Source organism: Eleutherodactylus coqui, chromosome 5, assembly GCF_035609145.1.
Source record: "Eleutherodactylus coqui strain aEleCoq1 chromosome 5, aEleCoq1.hap1, whole genome shotgun sequence".
In the NCBI taxonomy this organism is placed as follows: Eukaryota; Metazoa; Chordata; class Amphibia; order Anura; family Eleutherodactylidae; genus Eleutherodactylus; species Eleutherodactylus coqui.
The window spans coordinates 96,205,405-96,227,286 of record NC_089841.1 but is presented as its reverse complement, the minus strand read 5'-3'; the positions used below and the strand labels follow the sequence as shown (position 1 = coordinate 96,227,286).

General features: G+C 43.5%; 1 protein-coding gene across 1 annotated transcript in view; it reads left to right on the top strand.

The window, feature by feature from the left end:
• FCHO2 (FCH and mu domain containing endocytic adaptor 2) overlaps positions 1-21,882 on the top strand; it is a 127,560-nt gene that overhangs the window by 61,515 nt on the left and 44,163 nt on the right. Inside the window, exons 7-8 of the mRNA XM_066602917.1 lie at positions 5,941-6,039; positions 14,560-14,656. Of these exons, the coding sequence (XP_066459014.1) occupies positions 5,941-6,039; positions 14,560-14,656 (196 nt within the window). The remainder of the gene's footprint in view (positions 1-5,940; positions 6,040-14,559; positions 14,657-21,882) is intronic.

Here is a 21,882-nt window from a genome sequence, read left to right as displayed (position 1 = left end):
CCGTTTCACTTCTACTATAAATGCCATAGATTTTCTGTACCGCAGACCTGTACTATGGGAACATAACTTAGATGTATGGAAGACAGAAAAAAGCCATGAATGGAAAGTTTTCGTAAAAGTTTATGAATCCAGGTAACTGTATGATTTTTGGGGGGCTGGTGTATATAGTGTATTCTACTATAGTATATAGTACTGCCTTCGCTGTAGATGTTGGTTATAGGACACCTGCCTATAGGGATCTCATTGGGAACGGCAGTCGGTCCGCTGAGAACAAGGGCGATCGCAGGCATGAAGCTGCAGGATGCTGCCTTCACATTTGCTGATGTCGGCACAGTTGCCGTCTCACCCATCACATGTTTCCTGCAGGCTTTTTCCTGTTTGCGTGGCTTGCATATATTTGATAGAATTCCGAGCCCCTTCCATAGGAGCTTGCAGGATTAGTAGGTTCCAATGTGAATGCTATGGCCTGATGGGTTTAAACTATAGGTATCTCCTATGAAATGTCCTGTGCAGGTGTAGCCCTAGGGGACCGATGACATGGGCTTCAGGGACACAAGATGACATAGTGCAGATACTCTTTAATGGCAGTGATTGCTTTCAGACATCCCATTAGGGTTTGTATAGTCCTTGAGTGCATTAATGTGAAGCGCTATACATTAGAGCCAAGACGGAGGAGAACAACCATAAAATGCTAATGCATGTATTAATATGCAGGAGGCTGCAGAGACATCCTATAATCCTGTTTTACTGTATTTTAGAGCTCATTCCAATCTGAGGATGGTGCCAGGGCGAGTATTATATTATGTCCATTATTCCTGCCTGTATGGTATTGTACTGAGTCTTCCCACATGGGTGCATCGAATACGAAAGATGTGTAGGCAAAAGGTGGTAGAGTGATTCTTGCTAGCGGCAACCAGGCACCTTCATCTAGTAGTTCTTGAGGTACTCCAACTGGTTTAAATATCGTGCCGAACAAAAGTAGTGCTGAACCGCAGTAAGGCCATATTTACACAAGGGGGCGGGGGATTTGCTGTGGATTTTCGGCACAGAAGATCCACAGTATTTGCAGTAATAGCAATGTGGATGAGATTTTCAAAATCTGGTCCACACACTGCAGAAAAAATTCACACTTAGGCCGGCTGCACACAATCGGATTGCAAATGCGGGAGCCCGCAGCGGAATCCAACCCTGTGCGCACCCGGCATCCACGTGTATTTCACATTCTTTTTTTCTGTACTGCGGAGGGTCCCTGCTTTTCCCACATCTAGTGACGTTGCGGGTACCCATGACCTTTCTGCAATGTCATTGTGGAAGGGTTGCGGTTCAGACGGCTTCCATTGTGGAATCCGCACTGAAATGGAGCATACTGCAATTTTCTTTCCCTCTACGGGTGGATTTCCGCTCGTGTACAGGAAAAAACCCTATTCCACAGCATGCTATGGGTGGTATTTGCTGTGGAATCAGGAGGCAGACGCCCGCTCCGGATTGCGCAGTGCAAATCCGGCTGTGTGCATTTTTTGCAGAAAAGCCTCGCTGATGCTCAGACATCGCATGAGCACATATGTGATATTGCCGCAAGTTATTTTTTATGCAGTGTATTCTATGTTTGTATGTTCCTTCGAATGACTCGCCCATTGTTTTCAAATGGATCTTAAAGAAAAAACATTGTATGGCACTCGCACAGCAAGGGGGTCACAGGAATGTCTCCACAACATTGTCGCACTTCTGTGGCTGCCCGATGGCCAGATTTATCGCCAATAGAACATGTATGGGACCGTCTGGGACGCCAACTTAGACTGCCTACGAGTTGGCACAATCTAGAGGCTCAGTTACAGAGACTGCAGGCATACAGAGGGTGTATGCCTCCCGTTTCACATCTTGTATCCAAGCTAGAGGCGGTACAACAGGGTACTAGAGCCTCCATGCCGGCCTATATCACATCTTACATCCAAGCTAGAGGTGGTACAACAGGGTACTAGAGCCTCCATGCCCACCCATATCACATCTTACACCCAAGCTAGAGGCGGTATAACAGGGTACTAGAGCCTCCCTGCCTGCCCGTATCACATCTTGTATCCAAGCTAGAGGCGGTACAACAGGGTATCAGAGCCTCCATGCCCACCTGTATCACATCTTGTATCCAAGCTAGAGGCAGCCCAACAGGGTACTAGACCATCCATGTGTGTCTGTATCACATCTTGTATCCAAGCTAGAGGCGGTACAACAGGGTACTAGAGCCTCCATGCCTGCCCGTATCACATCTTGTATACAAGCTAGAGGTGGTACAACGGGATACTAGAGCCACCATGCCCGCCTGTATCACATCTTTTATCCAAGATAGAGGTGGTACAGCAGGGTACTAGAGCCTCCATGTGTGTCTGTATCACATCTTGTATCCAAGCTAGAGGCGGTACAACAGGGTACTAGACCGTCCATGTGTGTCTGTATCACATCTTGTATCCAAGCTAGAGGCGGTACAAGAGGGTAATAGAGCCTCCATGCCCACCCTATCACATCTTGTATCCAAGCTAGAGGCGGTACAAGAGGGTAATAGCCTTCATGCCTATCCGTATCACATCTTGTATCCAAGCTAGAGGCGGTACAACAAGGTACTAGAGCCTCCATGTCCACCTGTATCACATCTTGTATCCAAGCTAGAGGCAGTACAACAGGGTACTAGAGCCGCCATGCAAAGGGTCAGTTTTGCACAATAAATTCCCCTTTTGCTCTGATGCTGTAATCCCTTATATTACAATATCGGACTAAAAGGAGACAGTTTCGTCTGATTCCGACACCCCTGCTAGGGGAGGGATTTTTATTTGACAATGAGTATATATTATAAATTTTGAAATATTGTGACTTTGGACTTTCCACGGCCAGAGAGTGCAGGTTCCTTCTTTGTATTAAGCATTTGGCATTGAGGGGGCGACATTGTTCTCCTGTTTCTTTTCATGAGCTTGTCCATCTGCTGGTAGAATGTACATGATGATATAGGGGTCTGGAAGCATGCAGGCCAGTGCGGGAGTATGGGAGGCTATGCTTACTGGTCTGCTGATAAGGCTGGATGTGTGGTGGGGTGCCAAGGAATCTGTAATAAATATGAGTAATTAGGAATCAGGCTGAAACTTGGCCAGTATTACTGGACTGTCACCTCTGTAGCGCCTGCGCCCTCTAGTGTCCTTAGCTCAGAATGCAGTCATTGTTAATGTTTCTTTTCACTTGACATTTCCCAGAGCTGTATAAACCCATGTGTTCTCCCAGTGTTTTATGTTGTTCTTTGGAGCAATAAGTTTTTTTTTTCTTAATGTAAAAACTTAACCGTGAGCCAAGTGATCTGCCGATAATATTCCAGACCGCTCAGAACCCTCTGACTCGCAGGCTTCCTTCACTTTCCATTACTTTGCATACTGAAGCTGAATAATGCTGATGCTTCAGCTGGCCATACAAATCCCAGAATTGTCAGCAGATCCCACTGATTGTCCCCTAACATCTGCTGTCACCTCTGGGGGCTGTAGATCTATTACACATCATTACTATTACCATGATTTGGATGGGCACAAGACTTTTATTTCTGGCTATACGGCGTAATCTGCAGGGAGTGCTGCCACCTGGTGGAGAACAGGCACTTTTTTTTATAGAGTAATCTTACACAGGCTATGTTCACATCTGTCTTTATCGGTTTTAACAGATGTTTATTTCCCCAAGTGTGCATTCACATGCTGCTGATTGGTTGCAGATTTTAGTGCGCCTCTGCAGCAGATTTCACCCTTTCAATTGAATTTGAGTTGAAGTGGTTAAATCTTCTGCAAATCTGCAGCAATTCAGTGACGTGCGATCATTCCTTCATAATGGAAAACAAGTCTAATCAATGCAAACTGAGGTGAACAGATGCGTTATTTTGACGAATCTGTTGAAAAGGGGGAAAAAAATAATCGGTTCCGTTTGCATTAGTTTCCTGCGTTCTGATCCATTTATGACTGATCTGTTTTTTGTCCTCTTTCAGCCCTCGTTTTACAATTGCACTCCTGCAGTGTATTTGATCTGTTGAATGGAAGCCCGAACGGATACAAATTAGAATAGTTTGTTTGTGTCCGTCCTCCATTGAGTACAAAGTTTAAAAAAAAAAGGAAAGCTCAATCTTATCCACTTTCCATTTTTTGGACAGAAAAAAAAAAAGCCCCGCACTTGCAGAAAAGGAAAAGCAAACGGAACGGGCATCAGCTGAAACCTAATGAGTGCTATTGAAATCAGTGGGGATTTTGCTGTTTTTTCTTTCAGCTTTTCCACTCCTAGGGCCCACTCACACAGACGTATATGCTCTGATTAATATGCCATGCCACAAGCTGATTTCTGTTGCGCCATTTACACCTGTATTTTTGTCATGCATCTGAAAAACAAAACCCGCATGTCCTAATTGGGTGCTTGTCACACACCTATATAGGCTATGGGCATTTAACATACGCAGCAAATATACATGCGTTTTTGCTGTGTACTGCGTATTGCAAGGGCCACATATGCCTGTGTGAGTGGGTGCTGAGGTTGGAACAGAAAATGAAGCGCTAATGTATATTTAGCTTAAGGGCTCCTTCACGTCAGCATTTTGAACGGATCCGCTTTTTTTTTTTTTTTTTTTTTAAGTGGAGCAGATAGCAAAATGGAATCAATCAGTAGTTTCTGGGTTTTTTCCTTTAAACCTCTCCAGTAGATGTATCTATTAGAAAAAAAAATTCAAACGATTTATTTTCTTTTTTGCTGCCATTTTGCATCTGTTTGTATTTTCTTTCTAACCTTATATTTATTTTTTGGCTTCTTTTTCTGTGATTTATGTCTTTAGTTACATTTTTTTTCTCTCATCTCTGTGGTTTTTATTTAGTTAATAACGAGATAGCGTAGGTTCTGTGGACGCGTGGCGGCCTTGCCGTGGCCCGTCAGCTCATGTGTCTTGGCCAAAATGTAGACTAATAGCTGTATTTATTAGTGTGGGTTTTTTCTCATGCAGTGTGCTATAGATGCTGGGTGAACCCAGGATGTCATGCCAGTGTGGCGCACTGTGGTGATACAGGGCAATCCACTGTTTTGCCAGTAGGGGTTGTAATCCTGTATGGTGTGGCGTACTTATCTATGGCTGACATCCTTGGTATCAGTTCACATGTGCAGACTGTTTGTTAGCAGTCACCGCTCCCCCCAATCTGGGCTGCGTTGAGCTGGGTGGCTGTATACTAGTCGGCATTGAACATGTAGCTTGCTCCTATTGCAGTCTGGCTCTCTGCATTCTACCAGGGCCTAATGGTGATGGAGCCTGCCCTGCAGTCTATCAGATTTTTTTCTGTGAGTTATGTCTTAGTACATTTTTTTTCTCTCCCCTCTGTAATTTTAAAAATAGTGTTCAAACAGCACCAATGAGTGGTAAGGAGAATTTGTTATATTTTATAAAAAGTGTTGAAAACTCAGGTAGGCAGTAAGCACTCCATAGACGTCAACGGACCTTGAAAAGTAAAAGTAGCGCACTCTACGTTTTTTGAGATGCACACATGTGAATAGACTTGTAGAGTAGCATTAGATCCATATTCAGAAACATATGGATGGCATATGGATAAAAAATGTTCTTGTCTGAAAGTGGCCCTAAGCTGTATTCAGACAGAAGTATCTGGTCAGCATTTTGCATGAGTTTGTGGAAGGCAAAACCTGGAATGAAACCTACAGAGGGTGCAATGGAAAGATCTGCATTTCTTCCATATTTAAACCCAATCCGGGGTTTGACTTACAAATACTGATGCAAAATACTGACCAAATGCTGTAGTGTGAATGGGGCTTTGTAGTCAGCATAACAACAAGTACAAACTGGATGAGTGTGGCTGCATAGAATCATTATAACTGTGTGCAATGATGGGGTCTGATAATTCTCATATTTACATACTTTTGCTGATTTTTATTTTTCAGAAATTTCAGGACATTGAAGAAGCACATCTGCTTCGGGTGAAGGAGATAATTGGCTGCTTTTCCCATTCTGTTAGTGAGGTTCACATTCAGATAGGCCAGGTGAGTTCATTGTGATTAGTGTTTTTTTTTTTTTTGCAGATGACGGCAATGATTTGTATGTTCAGTTTACTATTCTTGTGATATCCTTATGTTTGGCAGCACATTAAAATTCGCAGCAGATCACAATAGGATTAAACCAAAAAGTGGGCACCCTTTCAAAGATAAAACTTTTAATAATTAAGTTAAAAAGGAAGACGCATGACCCAATGATGATACAATTATGCTGCTACCTAAGCTGGATAGCTACCCTGACAAGGGCGACCCCACTCTCCATCCTTTCCCAGGAACGCCCTACGCTAGAGTGAAATAAAATCGGGCAGGTAATATTTCAAAGCATAGGGAAAGATAGAACCAGGGTAAGATTTTAAAGCTTAATCAAATGTGCCTAACCATTGAATCATAATCATTGGCATGAGATACACCCAAAGGGCAAAATTCTAACCATCAAGCAAAGTAGAAATGTCAGTAAAAAATGAATAGATATTGATAAAGGAAAAAGGTCTGTCCCATAAAAAAAAAATCAAATATTACATGATAGACAGGTCAGCATTAGAGATGAGCGAACGTACTCGGATAGGCACTACTCGTCCGAGTAATGTGCCTTATCCGAGTACCGCTGTGCTCGTGCTCAAAGATTCGCGACGCGCTGCGGAGCGGGGAGCTGCAGGGGAGAGCGGGGAGGAACGGAGGGGAGATCTTTCTCTCCTTCTCTCCCGCCCGCTCTGCCCCGCTCCCCGCTCCGACTCACCTGTCAGCAGCGGAGCGCCCCGAATCTTTGAGCACGAGCACAGCGGTACTCGGATAAGGCACATTACTCGGACGAGTAGTGCCTATCCGAGTACGTTCGCTCATCTCTAGTCAGCATGCAACATTCATAAAATGCACAGACCACCATGTGATATTTAATTCCAGCACGTTTCCCCCCCTTTTTTGGTTGGATTGTTTTCCATTTACAGTAGCAGCAAAGTGGACGAGATTTAGAAAATTTCGTCCACAAGCTGCGAAAATAACCTGCACAAAGCCCGCACAGAATTCAAATCTGCAACAAGTCAATTATGTCGCAGTCTGCGCTGCGGGACTCGCCCCGTCTCGATGGGGGGATGAATTCCACACAGGTATTCGCGATGAAACCCGCTTTAAATCTCACACCAAATGGTGCAGATTTGAAGGCAGGCATTCCGCAGCTGATCTGCAGCAGGATGCCTGCTGGAAATCGGCCCTGTGTGAACCCAGCCGTACAATGTAGTAGATGCATTAATCATAGTCAATGTAGTAGTCCCTTTATAGGCATTATATTGTAAAGACCAAAACTAGTTGGACCACCAGCATATCAACACTCAGTAGATAAACGTGGCATTTCAGCAAACAGCAAATAACATAATATTTTAGCTAAACTAGTGCAAATGCCATAGATGCATCACACAGTACTTGGCTTGACTGGGGCAAGTTCACTTGGGGCACAATGATATACCCTCCAGACTGTGACTTATGGGGCAGGTCCACAAATATTAATAATCGCACACCTACTGTGAGATAAGTGTAACTTTACGAACTTTCCCCAAACATCATACCCATCAGAGACTCACGCGAGTCAGGCATAGTTCACCACATCCAGATACACACTCAGCCACACCAGAGGATCAATGGCAGAGTCTAGGGATACGCCCTTGATTCATCCAAAGCACACCCAGGAAGGGATGTGGGAAACGGGAAACCTCCCCTATTATATTCATAAAGACCTACACACCAAGCAGGAAGAAGATAAGAGCAATCGTAGTGTATCTGATACCCAAAGTAAAGATGGACCTGGTTTCAATTTAAAGCTTAAAGGGGTTGTACTGAATTACAAGTTTTCCCCCATCCACAGGATATAGGGGATAATTTGCTGACTGTCGGGAGTCTCGCTGCTGAATCCACCACCAATCGTGAGAATTGGGTCCCATGTCCCCGCTTTTCCTCACTATGGGGATGCCTCTTCCATCGGTAGTGACATCACAGGAAATAGAAGTGCCAACCAAGCTTGCCATGTTGGCTGTCTATTCATTTCAGTGGGGCTGGCTGAAATACCCATGTGCTTGCTGCTCAGCTATCTCCACAGTGCTATTGAAAAGGACTGGAGCTGCACTGCGCTTGCAAGACCATGGCTTCATTCAATCTCCTCTTCACTGCAGGGAGTGCAATACGTCCACCGTGAGGAGGACACGGAGCCACGTTCTTGAATTCAATGGGTGTCTCAGCAGACTCCTTACCAGTGTGCAAGTTGTTCTCTATCCTTTAGATAAGGAAATAAAAAAAAAAATTTGCTGAACACAAAGAAGAGTGGGGAAGGTAGGGAATATCAGAGAAAAAAAAATGAGTTAATGGGAACGAAGGACAAAAACTCAAGGACCCCCAGGTGATAGGGTTGGTGATGGACCTTTTTTGTTTATTTCTATTTTCATGTTTTCATCCCCCCGTTTAAAAAAATTGTAACGCTTTTATCCTCGTAGCTGTATGAGGGCTTGTTTTTCGCAGGACGAGTTGTATTTTTTAATAGTACTATTTAATGTACCAAATAATGTACTAAAAAACTTAAACAAAAATTCTAAGTAGAGAAAAAAGGGGAAAAAATGAAACTCTGCCATCTTTCGGCGCGTTGTCTTTCTACTGCACACAAACCAACAAAAATGGCATGATAACTTTGTTCTATGGGGCAGTACGATTGCTATGATACCAAACATATAGGTTTTTGTTCTTTTTTTTTTTTTTTGCTGTACTACTTGTATTTTTTATCAAAGATATTTAATATTTTTAAATTCTTCTCTGCCGTCATCTTCTGCACACAATAGCTTTTTTATTTTTCTGTTAACATAGTTATGCGTGGACTTTTTTTTTTTCGCGGGACGTCCTGTAGATTGCGTTGGTACCATTTTGGAATGTACATACGACTTTTTGATAGCTTTTTATTGCATTTTTTCCTTTCAGACAGGGAGACCAAATAAAGTGCATTTCTGGCACTCTTTATTTTGTTTTCTCTGACTACGTTCATCGTGCGGGGTAGATAATGCGTTATTCTGATCTGACGTTTATGTACATGTCGATACCAAATATGTATTTTTGTTTTATGATTTGGAAACTTTTATTCTAAATATGGCAAAATGGGGTGATTTACACTTGTATAACTTTTTTTTTTCCTTTTGCAATTAGTAAAACTTTATTGATCTTGTTTTTACTTTCTTTCCTTTTTTTTTTTAAGTCCCCCTAGGGAACCACAACTTGGGATGCTTTGATCGCTCCTGCAGTATGATGTAATACTATAGCATTACACCATACTGCTATCGGGCAGGCAGTCCATCGAGCCACCCCACAGGCATGGCTTGATAGGCATTCTGCCAAGACCACCCTGGGGCCTTTCAGAAAGCCCCCGGCTGTCATGACACCCTCACGGTTCCCTGAGATCTCTTCAGTTGACTGCGGCATTTAAAGGGTTAACAGCCCCAATGAGCTGCGCGGCTCATCGCAGCTGTTGCTGCCGGGTGTCAGCTGTAATACACAGCCGGCACCCGGGATGTATGAAGGGAGGTCGCCCCGCGATTGCCCTTCATACATGTCCTGCATCTGCAGGATGTAAAAACACTAAAGGGTTAAGTTTAAAGATCGATTTTTGTATCTTCTTGTCCCACTCTCCCTTCCTAGCCATCTATTACACTACCTCAACAAGTTCTTTCCATTCCTATTGGTAATGTTAGGAGAAGTACCAATAAACTCTACAACTAGGGTATTCATACTTAGGATGAACCTCCGTGGCCGCAGAGTGAAAGGTTCCCACAATGTGTCCCAGATCTGAATCCACCGTCCCATTTTTTGGTACCAAGATGTCACCTTGATCTTGCTTGAGGGCATAATTAGATGTTACTGTACGAACTCCCCAGCAGTAGCCCCTTCCTTTAATGTTGTTCCTTAATTTATCTGCTTCCATCTTGAACTCCGATAGATATTAGCAACTGCGATGATTTCTAAGATACTGGCCCCGGGGTAGGCCCCCTTTTTAGATAGGGGATGGTGGCTGGGTGGCATCTTCCGCTGTAGGTTTGTAAAACACTTTGATGTGAAGCTTGCCACTGTCATTGCGGGACAAGATGACCTCTGAGGATATTTTCAAGCGGCAGAACTTCCCACGGCAAATTCCACCTAAAGAAACCATGGAAAAATATACGGCATTCTGCTGCAAGTTTTGGCGTAGATCTGCGTGATTATCCCTGGTCAGTGGGCAACATCCACATGAGGAATTCCGACACGGAAACTCGCAGAAAAAAATATTAGCTGAATTCTGCATGCAGAACTTGCCTATTAACATGGCAAAATGTGTATGTGGACCTGCGCCAAAAAACTGGCAGAAAGCCATTGACTTTGATGTGGTGGAGTTTGCTGTGGAAACTTCTGCAGTGAATCCTGCCGTGGGAACACATCACACTCACCCCATAGGTGTCGCCAAAAACTCTTTAGGTGCTCTCCTTAAAGGGGTTCTGTAATTAAAAATAAAAATAAAAAAAATCAATACTTACCTATTCGTCCCCCCCATGCAGTCTACTTACTGCATCTTCTCCCCGCTCATCTTCTCCTGGCTCCTGCAGTCCCCCTGGGTCACTTCACCTCCAGCCAGCCAATTCTTCATCTTCCCGTCACAAAACGTCCATTAGCTGTAGTCGTCTTCCGGCGGGTCAGTGTAGGTTACGTCATAGTGACGTAGCGTTCAATGCCTAGCAGGAAGCGCCAGATACTATGTCGGGCTAATACCGAGACTGCGCATGCGTGCAGTCATTTTGTAAAAGTTCCTATACTAACGCCATGAGACAACGCACATGTGCAGTCTTGACATTAGCCGGACACAGCATCCGGTGCTTCCTGCTAGGCCGTGAACGCTACTTCACTATGACGTAGCCTACACTGACCTGCCGGAAGAACACTGCAGCAGCACAACAGAAAGAAGAAGAGTGCGGTCTGCTTGCGGTGAGGTGACCCGGGGGACTGTGGGAGCCAGGAATAGGTAAGTGTGTGTATATAGTTAATGATTATTTGGGCAGCCACCAGGAGACTTACAACTTAAGGACCAACTGAATGTTAATAGTATGAGACTTCACTTTGTAGATTAAGAAGAAACATCTGTGTTTCTTAGGATATGGGTCAAGAGGGGTGTTGTCTCTCTTTAAAGGGGTTTCGTCATTAAAAAATATATATATATATTATATATAACTACTTTTTATATTATATTTACAAATTGCCAAACATCAAATTCTGCTGCCTGTTTTATACCAATGCTGTGGCCCCTTCTCTGCACAGGGGAATGGTATAGTCATGGACTAGGCAGCATGGTGGTTAGCACTCTAACATTGCAGCACTGACATCCTAGTTATACATTTTCAACTTTTTGCTTGGAGTTTGTAAGTTCTCCACATGCTTGTATGGGTTTCCTCCGGGTACTTTGGTTTCTTCCCACTTTCCAAAAACATACAGATAGGTAAATTGGCTTCCTTTAAAAAAAAAACAAAAAAACGGTTGCATACGGGGTGACAGGTTTTGTACAGACATGCAAAATCTGATGGCACTAATATAAGCACCTCCAGATAAATGCATTGGTCCTGTTGATTGCATGTATAGGCAGAGTGACTAGGATGTAGCGGGTAACTTTAAAGGGAGTGTGTCACCACCTTTGAGCCCAATAAACTGCTGTATGAGGCTCAAAGGTGAGGGAGTTCACTGAGTTGTGTTTCATGCTCACCAGGTGCCCCACTTCTGTGACCCCATGAAGTTGGCGCGTTCACAGCAGCTTGTCTCTTTCTACACGGCTCTCATTCATCTCTATGGGAGAGCACACAGAGCCATCTGAAAAGAGTCATCATTTGTACGCAGCAACTTTACGGGGACACAGTGCAGGAAAGGGGTACTTGGGGAGTTGTGTTTCATGCTCTCCAAACTCCCTCACCATTGATGGGGCATGAAGGTGATGACTGGTTCCCTTTATTCAGTTGACAACATGTAACAAGTGTACTTGTAGTAAAGTGTGTGCAGTAACCGCATCATGATGAGCATACTCTTTTTTTTTTTTTTTTTCTTTTCCCTTTTTCAACTGGCAAAATTATTTTTCCCCTGTGACATATAGGACTATTTTTTAATATCTTTTTCACTGACTTTTTTTCCTGTTTTTTTTTGTTTTATTAAAAAGCAAAAAAAGAAAATTTAACATTTATAGGTTTTTTTTAAATTAGTGTATTTACACTAAAATAAAGTATGGGAATAGGTTCTGCATTTTATTTCGCACGTTTTGATATATAGTATGTATGGTTTTGGATTACAGGGCGCATACCGCGACTGTTTTTGGTTGGCTTTGGGTTATTTTCTTATGTATATATTTTTTGTTTTATTCTGTAATTTTTGTTTTCTAATGTATGTCATTATTTTTTTTACAATTTATGTCCCCCATGACGTCACATAAGACCTCTAGGGGGCATTCACATGTTGGGGTTTTTTGTTTTTTTTTAAATACCAACACTTTTCCACTTTAGCTGGCGCATCCATAGGAGCCCCAGTTATAGGAAAAAACATCCCCTGTAGTGACAATAGTCACTGGCAAAGCTGATCAGGGTCTGCTGGGACCCTGTAACTGTTGTGCCAGGAAATTCCGGTGGTCACGTGACTGCTGGCTCATGTAGTGGAAGTTATACTTCTACTTTCACTTTTTAGTACATAGCGCTCATTGAGCGCTGTGTACTCGGGAAAGTACAACCCCTCCTGCCTTCTCGTCTGGGCTATCAGCTGTGACTATCAGCTGAAAACTCTGACATGTTCCTGCTTGAGTGTAGAAGCCAGGGGCTTTAAACCCCCGCCATATTTTTACAATCGGCTGGGTTTAAAGCCCAGGACCAAGCGCCGTAAATTTACAGTGCTGGGTCCTAAATGGGTTAAGTGCGTGCGTGTGTGTGTGTGTGTGTGTGTGTGTACCAAAAATTTGTAAAAGAACAAATCCAGATGTCAAAACGAAGGGTGATGGGAGACTATTAAATGGGATATTTTAGTCTGAAAACGCCTTTACGGTCTCTAAAACAGCCTTAAAATGACTAACAACTGGAATACAAAAATAGACAAAATCCAAAAATGTATCTAAGGCGTTAACATGATGACACTATCATGTAGACAGGCAGCCATATTATATAGGAACACATAGCGAAGTAGTTCTTGCAAGAAGTACAATAATGAGCCGCCTTCGTACATTGGGGTACCTTTACACAGGCCAACTACTGGGCACAGAAGCGCCCAACATTTGTCGGAATGACTATTGGTCCTGCGCTTTCACACAAGGGGGATAACCTTTAGTAAATAGCGGTGGAGCGCGCTGGGATCTCTTCTGACCCCACTCACCTTGAACAGGCAGGTACTCAACAATAAGCGACTGCCTATATACACTGACCGAGAACTCGTTCACTAGTCGTTAGCGATATCAGCAAAACTACATGGGCACCTGAGCATCACTACTATGGGCATTTACTATGGCGTTGGACCCCATTTTACAGCCTCCACACCAGGGCTATGTGTTGGTCCTTAACCTCTTCACATAATCTCTTTATGGATCTCGCTTTGTACACAGGGGCTGGAGAAGGAAAGGGCCTTCACCAAACGGTTTTCACAAAGTTGAAAGTACACAAATGTCTTGGTATGCTGTAGTATTTATATTACTCTTCACTGGAAGTAAGGGATCTTGGCCAGACCCTAAAAAACTGCCCCAAACCATTACCCCCTCCATCACATTTTACAACAAGCACTTATGTATTCCAGCAAGTAGCATTTTTGGGGCATCTGCCAAACCCAGATTCCTCCATTAACACCTTCAGTGGCAGGTTTAGGTAGTCTTCAGCACATTTCAACACTAATTTTTAGGAGATTTTCCGGGAGTGCCACTAACGGGGTTAAACTGCTAGAGGGTGAAATGGGATGAATCACTCTAGAGAACATGGGTTCAGTGGTGGTGTGCTTATGGGTTGTCGCAAAAGTGGCAGGTTTTAAGTTATTGAGCTCATAATTACGCTGTATACTACTACTACTAATGTCTGTTTGTGGAGACTACATGCCTTTCTGCTTGATGTCAAAGCGATCTTCCAGTCCTGGATAAACACAAATGGCCACGCAGCGCTTCTCTAAGGATACTTTTACATGGGCCAATAGTTGCCCAATAAACCCTCAAACGAATGTTGGCCCATAACAGGGTACTGAGTAGAAAGTCGTCAGTAGTCGCTAGTCGTTCTTCCTCAGCTTGCTGAAATGGAATGACCAGTGAGCAACTTCCGCTCAGTATGAACAGGCAGTCGTTCATCTATGAACAACTACCTGTTTGCAGTGAATGGAGGGCTACCGGAAGATATGTCCGGTGCTCTGCCTCCACTCGCCGAATAGCTATCGCTCCTGTGTGGAAGCAAAGGAGTGATAGTTTTTGGGACGTATATGATTAATAATCATTAATAAGCTGACAAACTCTTAATTCACTTCTAGGTTCATGAAGACTTTATAAACAACATGGAAAACATCACGGTGGACAGCTTACTGGAGAAGTTTGCAGAATCTAAAGGCACGGGGAAAGAGCGCCCGGGTGAGCTGCTGGTACCTGCATGCCCTGTGTGTGAGCGGCTGATTCCTCGGTCATATATCTGTGTGACAGGTCATGTTCTGCTGGGTGAGATGCTGTGTGCCACTGCTGTGGTAATTCCCACGTGGTTTCAGAGACCGGTGGATGTCGTGCCTGATTGATTTGGAAACAGTATGTTGTCCCCCTTCCTCCCCTGAAGCGTCAATGTTTAGCTGATGGGAGACTGTTCTGTATGCCCAGTCAGGCTACTGCTATTAGGAGAGACACGCAAGTCTTCTGCAACTTTGTCTCCCTCTGCCTGTCGTCATCTTATAAACTGCACTGAAAGAAAGTTTGAAGCAGTGGTCAGACTGTGGAGTTATGTAACCTATTGCACGAGAGGAGCTTTAAAAAGTTTTTACCATTATGAAGTTATTTTTAACCATCGATATGCCTTTTAAAGCTAGTCAGCGCATCCACATCCAGTGCAATATGTACCCTGTTCATTCCTGTTGGTTCCTCTCCCAGGTATCTAATCTATTCTCCTTCTCTCGGCGCTCACAGATACTAAAGTCTTAGTCTTAAGGTGGCCACACACTTTATACTTAAGTTGGCAACCCCGCTGATTTCGGCAGGTCCAGCCAGCATCTAATGTGCCTTAGATGTTCAGAAGAGGGAGTTAAAGACCGGGACTGTTGTATTTTAATGTGCTTAGAGGAGATAAACTAGAGGTGTCTGGTAGGGGTTTCTGCCCATTCCGAATACATGTATACTTGTTTAAACCAAGGAGGGATTGGAAGGAATAGCGGCCAGCCGAATGAGGGTTATGCTGAGAACTATTGAAGGCTGCCATTAACCCTTTCCAATCCACTGTCTGATGTCTTAAGACATTATGATTTAAGGCTGTACAGCTCCAATGTTGGAAGACATCCGTCGGGGTTCTCTTACTGTATATTCCCAGCCTCTCTGCTGTCGGAGCCTATCCAATGTGTCACCTCATGCAGTACTGGCGTTAGCCAGCATGTAGCGCCGTTGTATTACAGCAGAAAAAGGGTAAGCCCTTAGGAAAACCAGGATACAAATTGGATTGGAAAGGGTTAAATACCAACTGCACTGTAAAAAAAAAAATCTTCCAAATAAGATGTTAGAGGAGTTTTGATATTTATGGCCCATTCTTCGGATCATCATCAATGTCAGATAAGTGGCATTCCCAATTACTTGTATCACCACCAATCAGCCTATTGAAGTTTAGGCCACTGCAGTCCTCTAGCGGGTGACGAGTCTCTTATTGTTTACCAACCATAGCGCTATTCATTTTGTTGTGGCAGTGCTTGGTATTATATCTTATTCACTTGAATGGGATTGAGTAGAACCAGGCACAGTCACTACAAAACATATTGCATTGTGCTGGTAAACACTGGAGGGCACGCAATGCGTCCTGGAGCACCTAGTACTGAAGGACCATCACTATCAAAGTCTTGGGGGAAAAAGCCCTTAATTTACAAATTTCAGTTATAGTACTTATTTTTTAACTGGAATCTCCAGGACTTTTACTATTGGTGACCTATCCTCAGGATAATCATCAGTAGTTGTTAAGAAGGGTTTTACTGTTCAGGGTCCCCACAGATCATTGGGCCCACTGTCAGAGCCGTCTGCTTCCAGCGAAGTCCACTCTGTCAACAGTGCAGCAGCCCGGTTTGGTACTACAAGCACAGCTCCTATTGAATTTAAAGGGAGCTTTACCTGCATTGCCTAACGGGCCGCTGCAATATGGACAGCAGTATTTACTGCCAGTGCTATACAAACTGACAGCGGGCCTGATCATCAGCTGATTGACAGGGATCCCACCGATCAAGCATTCATGACTTATCCCAAGATAGGGCATCAATAATCAAAGTCACTGAGAACCCCATTAATTATAGAAATGTACAATCCTGAAACTTGTAAAGCAAACACCAAAGAGGTTTGCAATTCACAATAGAAGTGAATGGTTCCTTTTGTTTCCATCTGGGGGTTCCATCATGGCAGTGTTTTCAGCAGCCGTACGGACCCCCGAGTGGAGTCGCACAGTATGTGCAATAATGCGGTGTGAACATTCTTTTAAGACCTTTTTACACGCAACAATTATCACTCAAAATTCGTTCAAAGGTCCAAAAGTAAACAATCGTTTCATGTAAACGCGGGCAGTTGTGCACTAGTCGTTTACTTGTCGTTTAGCGCTGTTTTTTAGCTGGCATAAAAATAGTTGTCAGGCCGTTCAAAATTCGCTCATTTTCAATGGAAATCGTTCAGTATTTTGAGGGGCTTGACAACTAAACAGTGTACTCATTGTAAACAATGTACTCCTACACAATGAGTACACTGTTTACTCTGCTGGGAGAAGACAATGGAATCCTGCTGGCCAGATAATCTCTCGCATAAACACACGCCCATGAGCAAACAACTAGTTCTCCTTCTACAAAGCTAATGAGGGAAATGGAGCTATTATCTGTATGTGGAATTTTATGCAAAACAAAATTCGTTCAGTCATTTAAGTGATTTATCTTTGTATGTAAAAGGGTCTTGTGAAATTCGCCAGCAAGCTCATTGGCATATAAGTAACATTTTCCAAAAGGAGTTCTGAAAAAGTTGAACAAAAACATATGAGAAACCATGTGTTTTAAAATGTAGTAATGCAGAAGAGGAATTATAATAAAATCTAGTTTAGATTAAAAATTAGATTTTTTCCTAAGGCTACTTAACTTGGATTACACCTCGCACGGGGTTGCCCTTTTCAGGGCTATGGTCCCCATATCTTGACTTTAGGGCTAGCTAGATATCATTCCCCTATTATTGCCTATTCCTGTATTGCATGAATTTAAATATTGGGACTGTGGTGGAACTACATAATCATAGCATATAGTCACGGTGTATACCTCTTCATCGGTAAGATTGTTCCATTTTATCTTTGTACTATAGGAATTTACATATTGAGACTGCTGTGGAACTAATGTGACCAACATATCTTTGCAGTTCCAATCATCTGTAGAGTACATATAGTTGATTTACCTGTGCATGTTTGTAATTGTGATTTCAACCTTTTGGCAATTTTTGACCGGTGTCATTTTTTTTACTTGATACACGTATCTTCTATTTTATTGTAATTTATTAAAAGCATTTTAATATTATACTTTTACCACATTACTACACTTTGATTCTATATACAGTTCTGTGCGAAAAGTTTTAGACAGGTGTGGAAAAAATGCTGCAAAGTAAGAATTCTCCAAAAATAGAAGTGTTAATAGTGTTTCCCTGAAAATAAGACCTACCCCCAATAAAAAGCTCTACCCATATTTTTTTTAAATTAAAGGGGTTGTCCCGAGCCAAAACCTCAAAATTTACTATTAGCCCATTCCCCCTGTCACCCCCCGGCATAAAGCAGCCCTTTAAAGCGGTTATAAACCGCTTTCCTACTTACCGTTTTGAAGAAAGAATAACTTATAAAGTTCTTCTTCCAAGATGGCGCCTGTGATGTCCCAGGGTGCGTTCCACGGTGCACCGCGCTTCCAGGAGGCTTTCATGCGCGCTCCCGAGACGCCGGTCACGTGAGCAGGTGACTGATGTCATTGGTGGAGGCGTGCACTTGTACTGAATGAAACGCCGCTCCCGTGCAGTGATAGCTCGTCTGTGCATGCGCAGACGAGCTGTATCGCGCGGGCACGCTGGAGCGGCTCGTTCACAGCGGGGAGAGGACAGTCTGCGCAAGCGCGCCTAAAACAGACTGCTGAGGAAGAAATTAGACGGCACCATGGTGATGGGGACGCAGAGACAGCGCGAGGACGGAGACAAGTGAGTGAATAACTTCTGTATGGCTCATATTTAATGCACGATGTATATTACAAAGTGCATTAATATGGCCATACAGAAGTGCATAACCCCACTTGCTTTCTCGGAACAACCCCTTTAATTAATTTTTTGGTGTGTGGGGTGGGTGGTCACTTGAAATAGAAGCCATACACCAAAAATAAGCCCTAGCTACACTACATGGGGAAAAAAAGCAATATTCACCTTGCAGTCGCTGTCCAGATCCCTCCCGCTGGTCTCCAGTGCTCCGGCATGCTTCTGTGCAGTCGTTGGCGTTGACAGAGCATTGTTTGCTCATAACTAAGTTTGTAAACCCTGCCTCCAGCAAGTGATTGCTCTGTTTGACTGAGTCATGGTGCTCAAGAACCAATCACAGCATCGCATTAACTGGCTGTGGTTCATTGAGCGCTGACTCTGATCGGCTGAGCCGCGGAGCTCGAGAAGCAATCAGAGCAATCGCTTGCTGGAGGCAGGGTTTTCAAACCCCGTTACCAACAAACAATGCTCTGTTGGCGCTGAGGACTGCATGTAAGCCTGCAGGAACTGTTGACACCAGTGGGAGGGACCCGGACGGCGCCTGCTAGCTGAGTATAAGATATTCCCTAAAAATAAGACAATGTGCCTCTTTTTAAGCAAAAATTAATATAAGACAGGGTAGTTTATTTTTGTCAACTAACAAAATGCAAAGTGAAAACATATATAATAGCGTCTCCCTGAAATGTAGTTTTGTGCCCCTTTTGCTGCAGTCCGAAAGCAATACGTTGAATGTGAATTACTTGCGGGTGACCGTGCTACATAAGGGTGCTTGTCTGTTAGGGTGTGCGTGTCTATGAGAGCTTTGCTTGTCCAGTCCCCATTCCAACGCCCTAGCAGTTAAGATGGGAATGCAGGTGTATTGTTTGTCCATAGGGCACTTTAAATCCATCGTCGCTCTCGATCTGGAAAGCTTGCATAAAAATTCAGAAAAATAGCTTGATTGTGTACTCACAGTCCTGACCCTTACTGACCCAGCGGTAACATCGCAGAGCTAAGAGCAGTCATTTGTTTTGACAGCAGAATTAATTGAGGCTAAAACATTTGAAATTCCACTTGTATCAAGCTGTTCATTAGGAATTGCTCTCTGGCTTTAGTGCTGTCAGAAAAATAAAATGTCCCACTCTGATTAAATAGCAGAATGATGGCCGGTCCACTGAATTTCCAGAGAGAGGTTGAATAAACTTTCTACTGCGGAAACGATTCCGAAGTGACACGCTGCAGGAGGGGGGTCACGATGTGCACTGATATCCAGCTGGGCTGTCAACTGGCACCATGCCAGGCACGCAAAGCCTTGCCACTCACTGTGGCATGGGAAGCGCATACAGGAGATGTGAAAAGAGCTTCTCAATCACTCCGTGCATAATCCTGTTAGAAAATAATGTTTCATTTTCCTGACTGCATTGAACATATTGAAACAACCCACCTTTCTTTTATGCTAGCTGCTCAGGCATAGAGCATGCTTTGTGCGCGCTGGATGCTCTGAAAATCTCACTATTAGGTCCATGCAAATAGGAACTCACATATAGAAAGTGAATAAAGTCTTTGTGTTAAGAAGTAGACTCATTGCAGTTCTTGCCCACAGTGCTTCGCTATCTCGTCAGCTGCCTGTTTGTACAGATCAGTACTTAATTTCCCCGAAGTGTGTAAAACCATGCAGCAGTGTTGTTGTGCATCATGGATCAATATGGTCACATGACTTCGGCATCCAATATTATGGCGGCGTGTGTGGTATTGGTATGGACAACACTTAATTGAATTTATTTCAATAAAGGGGCTAATTTATGTACAAAGTTTCAGAAAACTTATTTCAAGTGTAACTAAACTTTCTATAAACTTCTGACATGTTCTAGTAACACGTAACAAGTTTTGATAAGTGGGGTCAGCGGGACGCTGAGACATCTACTAATCATTAAAAGAAAGGCAGACGCTCAACCAATTGCTGTGCCTCATGGATTACTAGTATACGACCTCATGGACTTCCCGTTAAGCCCATACACACTACAAGGAGAGTCAGAAGCCCTTCAGATGAACACTTTTGACTCTTTGCCTGGACACCCATAAATCAGCACTGCATACATGTCACTATGGCATGTCATAAGTTTGCTGACACTTTAAGGGCTTACCTCCCATTGTTATAGAACATCGCCACTTTATAATTGCACGGTAATCTTTCTTTATCATTGTACACACAGGACATGTTAGCGCGCACACAGGCATCTTTTCTCGTGCGCTCCGCGGGTGTTTCTGCTGCATTACATACATCTGCGTGAGGACAAACCCTCCTACACTAACCTTAGCATGTGTGCATGCCTAATACATGCCGAGATGGAGCATTTTACGTGCAACGTTGCATGTAATCTGAAGTTTATTCACGCATATTGCGCGCACAAAGCTCGCGGTAAAAAAACCCACTTGTGTGAGAGTCTTAAGATCCAATTAGTTGTTAATCATCGCTTAAGAAATGCATCCTAGAGACTCAAGACTCTGCTCCATAGGGTTCTTTTTGCTAGATCTTTAGAACTAATTATTGTCTGTCTTCGCCCACCGGAGGGTCTTCTGGCCAGTCTGACCCAGCCTGTAGCTCTAAGTCCATGGTACTGGAAGAGTTTGGTTTCTAGGAGGCCAGGGAGGCAACACTCGTTTCTTCTGGCTTCTAATGGGTATTGGGAAATGAGTATGCGCTGGTTAGTTATTTTACTGCACAAGGAACAGACTTTTAACAATACTTGGAAAAACCTCCTCAATGGTTCCTTCTGCCTGCATATGTGCAGCCAGGAATGGTTAATAGTTGATCTACAAGTTTCTCTGTGCTGTCTTGCCTTGCGACAGCCGAGCTGTAGGCAGTCTGAAATAATGCCAACCACACAAATGGTTAATTAACCCTAAACATGACTTACTAGTTATATGTTTGTAAATGGGCGCTGGTACGATGCCGCTGTTGGAGACTTACAGGCCAGGCACTGCTCCTCTGGGAAGATCAGATGTTGAGTTCTCCAAGCTTCTCACCCAGCCATCCAGAAACCAACTCCATACTGATGAAGTGGCCAAGACCCCTCAAAGAGCTCGTCTGTACATGGTTACAGTTTCCCTCTGGTTTGACTTCTATTCCCACTCATGTTACAAGACCTGTTAAAAGGTCAGATATTGATGTGTAGGAATTCACCTTCCAACAGAGGGCGCTGCAGTGGCATCGCACCACCGTCTATTTGTACAAGCCTGTGAACATTCTGTATAGACAAAGATGTGAGATGCATTCATTATGCAGTACATGTGAAGGGCTTATAGATAGGAGTGTCTTCATCATTCCTTATTGTATTCCCTTTATGTAGTTCAGTTGTAGAGCAAAGTAGTGTGGTACCATGGTAGTCAGA